Below are 12,993 nucleotides of genomic sequence, written 5' to 3' on the forward strand. Positions count from 1 at the left end.
TAATGAGGTTGTGTGTTTTCTTCTTACCGAGTTTTAAGAGCACTCTGTATATTTTAGGTAACTGTCCTTTATCATCCATGTCTTTTACAAATATTTTGGCCCAGCCAGTGGCTTGTCTTCTCATTCTCTTCATACTGTCTTTTGAAGAACAGAGGTTTTAAACTTTAATGAGCTCTGGCTTATCAATAACTTCTTGCATGAGTTGTGTCTTCGGTGCTGTGTCTAGACAGGTGTCATTCTACCCAAAGTCTTCTAGATTTTTTCTCCTATATTATTTTCTAGGAGTTCTATAGTGTTATGTTTTCCCAATCATTTTTTACTAATTCTTGTTATGTTCCAGCTCTCTTTTCTTTTTCTTTTTTTTTTTTTTTTAAGATATTGTTTATTTATTTTAGAGATGGAGAGACTGTGAGGAGAGGTCAGACCCTTAACAGACTGAGCCACCCAGTGTCCCCTCCTTCAAGGACTGATGGTCCCAGCGCTCTCATTAAGCCTTCTTTCCAACTTCTCACCCTTGCTCTCCTGCAGATCATTTAGTCTCTGCTCTGATGAAGTAAATTGGAAAGGTCAAATATAACCTATCTACACTTTCTACCTTTCTCCTCACAAAGGTCATACACCTGCCCTTAACTCTCCCAGCCTCCCCAGCTTCACAGGATGAGGCCGCTCCATTTCAGTTGAAGGATAGTCCCTTTCTGTACTCTTTATCCTTCATTCCTATCTTCTTTATCCTCCTATCATTTTTCTTCTATCACCAAGCTCTTACTTTGTACTGTTATGTCTCCTCAAATAATAGGTATGCTCAATTCTTTTCTATACTAAAAAAAAAACAAAAAACAAAAAACCCAAATGCTCAGTTCTTTTCTATACTTAAAAAAAAAAAAAAAGACAACCCCAAATGCTCAATTCTTTTCTATACTAAAAAAAAAAATCCTCAAACAACAACAAAATATCCCCAACAACACCATCACCTCCTTTGGTCCTGTGTCTATTCTGATTTTATCTGTCTTTCATCTTCCCATGGCTAGAGCTCTTTTCAGTCATCATCTCCATTTCTTACTTCCCTTTCACCTTTCAACCCAATGAACTCTGACTTCTCCCATCATCACACCGCAGCTCGCCTAGCTGAAGAACTTCCGATGGCTGCATTGCACTTTCCACGTCCCTGTCTGTGTTGAATTTGACTCTCCCAACCACACTGTCCTTAAAATTCACCTTGCCTTTGGCTTCCATGACCTCATTGCTATAATTTCTCTGGCATTCCTTTTCATGCTCTTTTCTGAACACTTCTAAATGTTTGTATTTCCCTGGATTCCACTGTGAGCCACTGCTATTTCACTCAAAGTTTTAACTGAACACACACACACACACACACACACGTGCGACTTACAAGTCTTCATCTCTAGTCCTAACATTGCCATTTTGCTTCAGAGGTCGGTCACTTCTATGTATATTTCCCAAGGGTACCTCACATTCAACATGGCTTTGGCTGAATTCATCATCGACTCCCCGACTTTCCAAGACTTGGTTCTTCTCTTCTTCTCTTCTGTTCCTTCTGAGGTGGTAGCCCCAGGAGTTTCAGAATCATTCTAGAACAGCACAATATTCAGTAAAAATATAATGTAAACCACATACTTAATTTAAAATGTTCTGACAGCCACATTAAAAAAATGGAACAGTGAAACGATTACTAAAAATTGATTTTAATTTACCCCAATATATCCAACATAATATTACTATGATAAATCTGCAAACACTTAATGAAGTATTTTGCTTTTTTTTTTTTTTTTGGTACTAACCTTTCAAAATCCAGGTGGCATCTTAAACTCATTGAGTGTTTGAATTGAAACTACTCAGTAGGGCACAGTGACCCTGTGTGACTTGTGGCTCCTGTCCAGTGCAGTTCTTGAGTCTTTACCTCTAGTAATCTCTCTCTTATCCAGTTATTAGTTCTGTCGATTTAATCTCCTAGGTGTTTCTCCAGTAAGTGTTTATTTTCATCCTTACTATATCATAGCTTTAGTTCACACCTCATTTCTCATTTGGGTTATTGCAGTAGCTTGCATAGTCTTGTTTCTCAGCCTTAGAGAGTGTGTAAAATCCACTAGAATAAAGGAAGACATAGTAGAACATTCTTATATGTATTTTTATCTAGAAAATAAAAAGTCAGATTTATTAATATTTAATATACATCTTGATGCCAGCACCCTTGCTCTGAGAAGTCAATAGTAAAATGTAAATATAAGCCATAAAATGTGTTTTTCCCACAAAATAAAAATTTATTTTATCCTCATGCAGACTTCAGAAATTCTCTGTATGTTTCTATATGATGTACATAATTTAGTAACACAATAATCGTATATAACTTAAAAATAAAATTACATGTGTACTTGAAATTTATTTTAGTACTACTGGGAGGGGTGAGGTCACTAAAATTTGGGGTCTCATGAGCCCGGATCCACTCTGACTCTACTCCAGCTGCCTCCCCAACCTCAACTTCTTCATCCCCACCTCCCATTTTCTGTGCTTAGTGAGTCTTTCATATTTTGATTTTTTGTTTGTTGTTATTCATGTAGTTAAACAAATAGTTAAACAGAATTAGGTCAAGAAGTAGTTTGTTTATCTTCTAGGCTCTTCTGAGCTATCATCTCTTCAAAGAAAGCCTATGACAACTTCCTGAATTGTGTCAAGTGTTTCTTGCCTGACATACATTTCTTTTTACACTGTTAGATTGAAATTATATTTTTTTCAGTTTTCCTCACAAAAATATAAGATTCCTGTAGTCAGGGATTATGGCATCATCGTGCTTTTTTCATCTTGACATATGACAGGTTCTTTAGAAATGTTCATCGAACTACATTAATGGCTCTCCTTGTTGGCACCGGACTGCTCTACCAGAGAATTAGATGGTGACTTGCTCATTGTATTTATGGAGTAGCTGGGGGACATCCTTGTCTCCAAAGATACAGGATAAAATAACTATACTTTCATTTTAGTACTGTGATTAGTGTGCTATTTGTAAGAAGCTCATGGGGTCGATAACAGTGTTAGCGTGAAATGAACGTTCCACTTGCTTCTTACTAGAAATCGGAGGAGGTTACTTGCAGAGTGAAGTTTTGCTTGTAGGTGTGCTCGTAGGTCTGCCTGCAGTGGCCATCAAACTTCAGGGTGGGTGATGATCACCTTGGACGCTGTTTATAGGTTTCTGGGTTTCACATGTACATATTCTGATTCATTTGAACGGGTGATGGTCCAAGAATCTGAATTTTTAGAACAGACCACACTGATAATATAGCTGATAGAAACCACACGCCAAGAAGTGTGGTTTCCTTCTTTCTGAAGTAGAGAGGAAGAGGGCGGAGTAATTTGAACAACTGCGAGAACGGCCGTAGGGAGAGAGTGAGGTTCTACATGGAGGCCTACAGAAGTTAAGGAGCATTGTAAAGGAGAGTGGACACCTGGGAAAAGTTGAAACAGGGAGTCCAGGGTGGCAGGGCCTGGGGATGTAGTAGTTTGTTTATCTTCTAGGCTCTTCTGAGGTATTTCTGAGGTATCTTCTAGGCTCTTCAAGAGCGTCTGGAAGATCAGTAAGACAACTTTGGCTTATTTCACAATTTTCCCTAGGATTGACATTTCTTCTTCAACAGGGAAACTTACTATCAATATTTTATAAAAATCAAATTATTTGGGTATTTCCTCTTTATTTAGAATCTGACATGCATAAGTCATCCAGTAATTTTTTTTTTTTTTTTTAAATTCAGGATCTCTAGGATATTGAGCACTTTAGGCACAGGATGATTTTTAGTATAGAGGACAGTATACTCTAATTCTAAACAGTATTTCAATTTGGGTGCTATGACAACAAACATTATCCAGCGTAGGGGAGAAGGTAGACTATGCCATGTGGAAAAATCGAATTTAGTTTTGCAACTAGGAGAAAAAAATAGATTTTCACTTAAATGCCATTGATAAATAATTTCTATCAAAGCTGTAATCCGAGTTATTAATGTTTTAACATTTAAAAGCAGTTTAAACATTTTCATGAAGATGCTGCATATCTGTTAGCACGATGAATAATAGCCAGAAGTAGACGGATAAATCTAGACCATAAAGAAGCTCCAAACATTTTAATTTTCACTCATTGTTTCAGCTTTCGCCCTCATCCAGTTTTACTCAGGGCTGTGAGCTGTTAAAAAGGAACTTAATTGGTTGACTTGAGTTTCTTCTTTTCACCATTTGGCGGCCAGCCTCTTGTGGAAATAATAACAAGATGCAAACGAGGCAAACAAATGGACCAGGGCACAGGAAGCCGAAGAGGCAGTGGGCATGGAGAGTTTATTATTGTTCATCCAATCAACTAAATGTGTCTTAATTATAGCAGCAAAATGCCATATATAGCCTCAGCACAAGCCTACTGGGGCCTCGTTTAATTCCTGTCCATTTCAGTTGTCTTGCTTCCATCATCCACTTAAGGGTCCAGATTTCCCTCTGGTGATTTGGTGGAAGATAAATTATCTTGAGTAGCTTAATAGAAGTTGGGCTTTGGGGAAACAGTATCATCCCTTACTGTGATTTATACCTTGTTTTTAATTTCACTTGGTGCAAGACCTGCGCTCTCCATTGGCTCACGTGAAACTAAGCATCTCTGCCAAACTGTGCTCTCTCGCAGGTGATTCGCAAGGGCTGGCTAACCATCAGCAACATCGGCATCATGAAGGGAGGCTCTAAGGGGTACTGGTTCGTCCTTACTGCTGAGAGCTTGTCCTGGTACAAAGACGACGAGGTAAGTCACGGGGGATGGCAGGGTTTTCTTACTGAAGTGCTTCTCATTTCAAATTAATTGATATTGTTGTGATACACAATTTCAAAACATGAGTGGTTCTCTTTCAGTAAGACTTAGCTTGGGGTGTTTGTTTGAAGAAGGATTTTTTTTTTTTCTCATAGATGTTTAATTTTATAATATCCCCCTCAATTTTTTTTTAAATTTCTTTTGTATTGTCACATGTTTCTTCACCTGAAGACATGGAGTTAGGACTCCGTTTTGGGAAATTTCCATCTTTGTAATAGAGGGAAATAGAGGGAAAGCAGTCTTCATTAAATAATGTGTTGAAAAGACCCAAGGATAGAGAGCATCTTAAGAATGAAAATAGCACTGATGCAAAGTTAATGAAGAATTTTGGGATTGTTGCTGTAATGTCTGTCTCAAATGGCAGACTTTTGAAAATGTCCAAATCATATAGTCCTCAAGTGAATTTATACAAATGTTGTGTTCTTTGAAAATTTGACAGCTATGTGAAAGCAAGAATTATGATAATTCTGCTGTTCTGGTTCCTGTTAGATGTTAATAATTTGGGTGCTATGACTTACTACTCATTTCAATCTGATAGGTATAAAAGCACAAAAATTTGAATCCATCTTTGGGAGCCCTTAGAGTGCTATAAAATGATACTGCTTAATTTGGGAAATCATGGATGAAATTAACTGTGTTTTGGAAATTTTAATACCTCTGGTCTGACCTGAGTAGTTTTTGGTGCTTATAACATGGTATACAAACATCAGATAAGAATACCTCATGATCTCAAAGCTATTTACAGGTGAGATTGTCTCAGTTTTATTTGGCTCTAAAGGGCATGATTTTCAGAGTTAAAAATCCTTCCAACCCTGGCTTGACTATTTTCTTAGAAAGCACTACAAGTTGCCTTTGTCGGTTGTTCTCGTTACAGTTTCATGTCTTCTATAGGTATTTCTGTTTCCCAAGTGGTTGGTGCACAACAGAGTGTTAGATGATCAGTTGATGACTACCACATTTTCTTCAGTAAGAGAAATAAAATCTTTCAGAAATGTCCAAAGAAGATTTCAATACAAACGCTTTTGAAAAATGTTTATGTCCTGTATTTCACTGACTTCCGTCAAATATGGACTTGGTCGTTGTGAGGGTCTGAGGATTAGCAATGGCTTCTTTCCTGTGCTGGCTGCTCCGAAATCCCTGTCATTGTGTGGGAAGATCCAGTGTTTAAACACCACAGCTTCAGGGGCTCTGAGATGCCTCCCTAGAGAGAAAATAAGTTCCTTCTTCTGTGTTCATTTGCCTTAAGAGATCTTCTCTTAGATATAGGTCGTTTCCTAGGATTTCGAGGATCATTTCTGTATACTTAAATACATACTGGTTTGGGGGCCTTTATCAGCTATTCTACGGAAAGCAAAAGATTTTGTTGAGGATTCATAGTAATAATAGCTGGTGTTTTATATAAATTAATTAACTCAATCCACATTAGAACCCTAAGGATAAATGCTATCACGATCCCCATTTTTTTCAGAGAAGTAAACTAAACAAACAAAAAAAAACGCAACTTTTGAAAAGTCATTTCGCAGGTTCCCTTATTGCAGACTACTTGGTGTTTGTGAGGATAACTAACCTCCCAAGGTCACCTAGCTAGTTGGTAGTAAAGCAGAAATTCAAACTCAGGCCATCTGGCTCCAGAGCTTATGTCTTCAATCACAAGTGGAGGGAAGAATCCCAGAGATGCCGGAGTTGTCGAAGTTGGCCTCATCCCGCAGAGGACTGAAGACAAGTTCCAGGCATTTCGTCATTATCTTTTCCTGGATATTAGTATCAGGGGCTCTGAAGACAATAGGATTAGCTGCTACTGTTAGAATATGGCTTTGGGGTTCTCTTGTAGGGCTGTGTGGGCCCTGAAAGAGGGCCACTAGAAGGCTCTCCCTGCCCCCTATAGGGAAGGAAGGAGCCTTGAGAGCTTGGTGACCTTATGATCCCTGGTTATCCCCTCCTGGCTTCTGTAAACTCAGGATGACTTTTTACAAAATCTCGGTGGCTACAGTGCCCTCATGAGCACTTGATTATAACAAATGGAAAATAAATGTGTGCGGTTATAATATTAACTGAGTGCTGGAGACCATTGTATTGACGTAGATGTGTAGAGGGTGTTTGGGCATGGGCAGGTTATTATAGGAATGACCCTTGAAATACAGTAGAGTGATTTCGAAGTTTAAGAGAGGGTTGTTTGCTTAGTTTAGACCATTTCAAGAAAAAAAATGACAAATTTGTTGTTCTGTGGAACTAACAAAGAGACTAATAAGATAATATCAGATATTAAGTGCTCTAAAAAAAATAAAATAGGGTGGTGACCTAGAAAGTGATGGGGGTGCAGGGCCCCTGGGTGGCTTAGTGGGTTAAAGCCTCTGCCTTTGGCTCAGGTCATGATCCCAGGGTCCTGGGATTGAGCCCTGCATGGGGCTCTCTGCTCAGTGGGGAGCCTGCTTCCTCTTCCCACCCCCACCCCCGCCTATCTCTGTCAAATAAATAAATAAATAAAATCTTTAAAAAAAAATGAAGTGATAGGGGAAGAATCTTTAGATTGGGTGTTCGGGGTAACAAACATCAGAGCAGAGGCTGGAATGATGATCTGGGTAGAAGATTTTGTTGAAGAACATTCCAGGTAGAGAGAACCATAGCATAAACAGCCCTCACCCCCTCCGCCACCACCACCACCACCAGCACCACCCAGGCCGAGAGTCAGCAAGCCTCCTGCGGCTGAAATGTGAGAGCATAGCGGAGAGAGGTAGGAGATCAAATCAGAGGTACCAGCGGGTGGGGACTTCTCAGGCTCCAGCCAATCATTTGGATTTTATTTCAAGGACGACTGAAAATCATTGGCTTATTCCAACAGGATGGGACATGACTGGATTTATGTTTTAGAAAGATCACTCTGGCTGCTGGGCTGGGCATGATGTGTGGGAAGGAATGGGTGTGTGGAAGGAGCGCAGTGGCAGGAGTAGAAGAGGGGGACGAGCCGTAGCGGTGGTCCAGGTGAGAGAAGGTGGTGGCTCATCCTGGTGGCTTGCGAGGAGCTCTTAGTGCAGGTAGCAAACTGATGGGCCTCATACAGCCACACTGCAGCTGTTAGCTACTGTTCCCCATTAGAACGGTGCTCCAGAAACGGGCGAGGAAGTTCTCAAAATATTAATGTCTGACTCACAAATGACCCCTAGCTTCAAATTGTTTGTCGCTGGGGAAGAGCCCTTTTCCACTGGGGCCATCCGCATCCATTCCCACCTCATCATTCCTTGGCACCGTCACTGTCCTCTGCTCCGCTCTGGTTCTCTTGCCAGAGTTCGCCACCACGGCGGACCATCTTTGCGCTTGCCGTCCAGTCGGGAGGGAGGGTACAGGACGGTTCTCGCTTTCTGCTCGTGTTCACCCAACAGTAGTGTGGGCTGGGAGCAGAGGCCAGAAGGGAGGACACGGGGAAGGGGGGTCAGGAAGAAACCTAGAAGGTGGGGCTCGGAAGTAGTGATGAGGCTCTGGCCCCTCGCATTTGTACCCTCGACTCCCATCTCTTAGCAGCAATGTTTTCAATGCGGCTGAGATTCCATAAAGGTCGTACTGCGATAGTTCAAGTACATGTGGCCTGACCATGCTTCTGTGGGTAACCTCAAAACCCCCCAATTTAGACTATTCCTTGGTGAAAATAAGCCTCAACTCTAACTCAGTGTTTAGAGGCAATTTGTAGTTAAATTAAGTGCTTGTCCTTTGTTCCCATGGTATCTGTCTAATACACACATCAGCATCACCATCCCTGGAAATGCTGTTCCAGGATAATTTATCTTAGTCAAGCCAGTGCGACACAGTAAGTATCATTACGCTAGTTATATTTTCATTCATTTGTTCCGTGACAAATTTATCTGCAAATTTTCATAGAGGATTGTTGCATTTTTCTGTGTTCTGCCATCTTCCTTCTTTCTTGCGTAATTAGGTTGGTATGTTTCATTCTATTAACGGGCCACTGGATAAAGAGCATGTTCTATCATATGAATAGATACGATTTCGTGTAACTTATTAAGTCAGTAATAAATATAAATTACTTATGAAATCTATCCGAGATTGAAGAACAATAGCTTGAACTGTTCTCCAGGATGACATTAGTTGAACAAAAGACCCTATAAACCGTACACGTGGCACGGTGAGCATGGCGAGCTCTGGGGGCGGGGGGGGCCGTGGATTTGCTATGACAGATGCCAGTGTCAGAACAAGTCCGTCTTCTCTGGGCCTCACTTCTTTGCTTTTTACTTGTTGAATGGGGACCTTGGCTGACCAAATCCCCTCCAAGAGATAATCTAGGACTCTAAGAAATCATATATAAATAAGTGGTCTTATAAACTTTCAGGCGTCACATTTATATATTCATGGTTGCCACGGCAAGGAACAACTGTGCCCTCCCACTGAAAAGCCATTCTTTGACTCACACGTCTTCTAATTTCCAGTTTTTTGTCATTTCGTGTTGTGAGATCAAAGATCCGGTAGCTGGGTGGATCTTGTTTTGTTTTTAAACAGAGAATGGTAAAGGTCAGACTCTTTAAGAGGGAACTCAGATCCCATTCCTTCAGTGAGACTTGCCATGCTGCCTCCCCCTCTACTCGGGGTTCTCTTACCACCTCAGCCAAGAATTGGAGGCTATAATACAAAAATGTGATTTTTTGTATCATTTGTATCATGTTTGTATCATGCAGTAGCATGATAACACTGTAATAATTTTAAGCTAGAGTTGGCATGACTGTAGTGTTAAGTCCCCAGCATTTTTCCTGCTTTCTCCCCATTCTGAACAGCTCTATCTAGCCCAGCCTTGAATTTTAGACAGATGTGTAAACCTTTAAGCATCTGTGCACTGCATTTCTTGAGCCATTACTCTAAACGACGATAATGTTACCTGTAATGTTACTGATAAATGAGTTTAAAAGAGAAGTTTCCACCTGTGTCTCTGGCAGTGTTTTTTGCCATGCATGTTATCTTCAAAGAGTCTTTTTAATACAGAGTGGTTATAGGAGACATAATTAATCTATATGTTATCCTCTCCTATCATGTTGAAGATTGGGACTTTCTGTAACACAAAAAGAAATAAACTGTCTTCTTACAGGGTTAGACAGTTTATAACTAATCACCCACGGGGTTTGCCCCAATGTGGCTGACCTTCTGGATCATGGTTTAGTACCCGAGACTTGGAAATTCCCTGTACAAGTGGCCCTGAGCTCTTTTCTAGGGGGTTGATAGGCCTTTTCCTAGTTTCATTCTGCCCGTGTGTGTGCCCCAAGTCTAGGATGATCTCTTTGTGGGGGCGAGGACAGTTTGGACATGCAAGCTTGTGCATATGTTCCCTTGTATTTGATGGATGATCTTACAGATCCTTGGATTTCTATCAAAATAATAACATAAGGATATTTTTTAGCACTTCACTAAGGATTTGGGGAAGCAATACAGCCGTTCAAACAACCTCTAATAGAATATTCCATACGCTCCACACAGCGGTTTTATCCACGGACACCCCGCTCGGTCGGGTGAGTCAGCAGCGGCTCTAGCCTGGCGCCGGTCCAGCCCACAGACAATACGTCAGCTTCTCTTTCTCTCTCCCCTCCTGTTTCTTCCCTCAATGCTGTTAATCTGGATGGCACCAGACTCGAGGTTCTTCTCCCTCAGTTAATCCACCACTCAGCTCTTCTCAGCATCTAGCCCTACCTTGCCTCCCGCCTCCCTTTTGCGCACTCCAACTGGCCAAAGTGCTCAGCCAAACCAGACGGACTCGGGCCAGCCTCGCGCTCCCTAGTTCGACCGTCCCCGTGGCCGTCACTAGAATTTCCCGCGTCCTGAAGGCCAGCTTTCTGTCCGGACGGTAACCTTGGTGATGATCATTGTCCTCATAAAAGTGAACATTTGTGAGTACTTGTAGTTTCCCAGGCCCTGAGCGAAGTGTTTTATTGACATTCCCCATTTTAGTGATGAAGACTGGGGCTCCGAGAGAAGAATCCAGGCGCTGCTCAGCGCTGCTGCTGTGCTCTTAACTGACCGGACATTTCCCAACAGCGTTTTCTGAACAACCACATAGCAGACACTCCCCTAGGCACTAAGGATAAAGCAGTTAGCAAGGAACTCATGGTACCTGCCCTCACGAAGAATATTTATGCATAAAGAAATGGGACAAAACAAGCAGGAAAACAGCTCAGGTGCAGCTTCCAGGCTCTGAAGAGAATAAATCCAGGGACGCGTTTGAGTTGAAGAGCACCTGGGACGCGGGTCACAGCCTGGGCGGGACTTGGAGTTGGGTGGTCAGAGGCTCATGTTAATGTCTTGAGGCAAGACTGAGCCTAATGAGTTGAAGAAACTGAATGAAGGCCAGAGAGAGCACAGAGAGAAAAAAGCTCCTTAAAGATTAAGGATTTTGACCTTACGAATGATGAGACGCCTTGGAAGTTTTTAAGCTGGAAAGTCACATAATATCTGAATTTTTTCCCCAGATCCTTTGGGTTGCCTTGTAAAGAAGGGATTGAGGTGGGGAGTGGGTAGGAAGGTCTGGCCATGGACTGTGGAAGACATAACAATAGCTTGGGCTGGGTGGGTTGAGGGAAATAGAAGTGGGTGGATTTAAGAGGTTATTTCAGGTGGCGAAAATTGACAACTCATCAACGTAATAAGTAGAGACGGAGTGTTCCTGCTTCATCGTAAGCCTCTTGAGACCAGGAACCATGGATGTATTTGTTGTTCTACCGCCATCGAACATGGCACTTGCAGGTATAAATATTGGTTGAGTGGAGATGTGATTGAGCAAGTAAATAGATGCAACCTAATAGTTCCTGATGTCCTGTTGCCTCCGGAACCTAAGCCAAATTATTTCATTACAGAGTAAACTTATAATTTGAGGTAGATTGTCTTAAAATTTTCTTAATTTTCGTTACTGAAGGTTAACGGTTTTAAATTTTTTTCCTCTGACTATAGCTTCTTGCACTGAAGATCACTGAAGCAGAAAATAAATTTCCTAATGTTATTTTAATACACTCTAAATACCTTTTGTACAATTCTTGGGATTTAGAAAAGGGCCAGGTATAGAATTAAAACAGAAACTATCATTTCAAAAAGGGCTTGGAGCTTATATAGTTCTACATTAATACTTTAAATCAGATCTGGAATAAAAGGATGGCTTTTATTTAAAATATGTATAAAACATGAATTTTAGAAGAATAGGATATTCTGATAAAGGGAGAGAAAAGCCTTATTTTTCTTAATATCAATGAGAAACGTGTGAATGATGGTTAAAAATCACTGAAGGGGATTGCTGTATGGTAGCACACAGCCAATATTTATTCTATTTAAATCAACATGAAGATCAGAATCATTATGGAATACTTACCTACAGGCAAGAAGCATAATGTAACAGAAATGCTCCCAATGAAAATGTACTAACCTTAGACTATTGAAGAAAATCCGAAGTCTGCGTTGAAAGAAGGACATTCCTTGGACTCAAGACATTCCAGGCCTCATTTTTGTGGGTCGAAGTATTTGGATAGCTCGATAAGGAGATTATATAATCCCCTTATAGGGATGTTTACGTAGTACTGTTTTTATTAGGTAGCTGTGACAGATGACAAATGTTAACTTAAGTCCTAGAAAACAAAATGGCAGCCATCCCCCTGAATGGCCAAAGCTGTGGGACCAAGACGTCCTAGAAATCGTCAGCTCTTTCCAGTTTCACTTATACTTTCCCGAGTCTGCCTGTTCCCTGCTCAGTCCCTGTGTTCCCTGTGATGAGGCGCTTAGCATTGACCTTGTGAACACTATTTAGTCTCCCCGTGAGTAGTTTTAGTCAGCCAAACTTAGATGTTTTTTTGCCAAACAAAGAAGTCCCAATAAATATTGAACTTGAAAACGTTTATGTTACTTAAAATTCTTCATGACTGTAGTTGTGTTTTTTCACATGCGTAAGATATGTTACGCTTTTTAATGTAGGACTATTTCATACAAACATTTCCACCTTTTGGTGTTATCCAAAGACTTACAACTTTGACAAATATGTGCAACAATCCATAGTGGCAAAAACTATTTCAAATTTATGAAAAATACTCAATAGGCTCAAACCCACTCCCCTAAAAGTATTTTTTTGTCCCACTCAAAAGTTTATTCTGGAAAAACAATATTACTCTTTACCAGAA

General features: G+C 40.7%; 1 protein-coding gene across 7 annotated transcripts in view; it reads left to right on the forward strand.

Annotated features, from left to right (window-relative positions):
* Positions 1-12,993, forward strand: part of DNM3 (dynamin 3) — a 536,286-nt gene that overhangs the window by 278,255 nt on the left and 245,038 nt on the right. For all 7 annotated transcript variants that reach the window (XM_082702687.1, XM_082702691.1, XM_082702685.1 and 4 more), the window contains one exon: positions 4,670-4,783. In XM_082702687.1, the coding sequence (XP_082558813.1) occupies positions 4,670-4,783 (114 nt within the window). The remainder of the gene's footprint in view (positions 1-4,669; positions 4,784-12,993) is intronic.

Source organism: Mustela nivalis (assembly GCF_964662115.1).
Source record: "Mustela nivalis genome assembly, chromosome: 16".
Lineage (NCBI taxonomy): Eukaryota > Metazoa > Chordata > Mammalia > Carnivora > Mustelidae > Mustela > Mustela nivalis.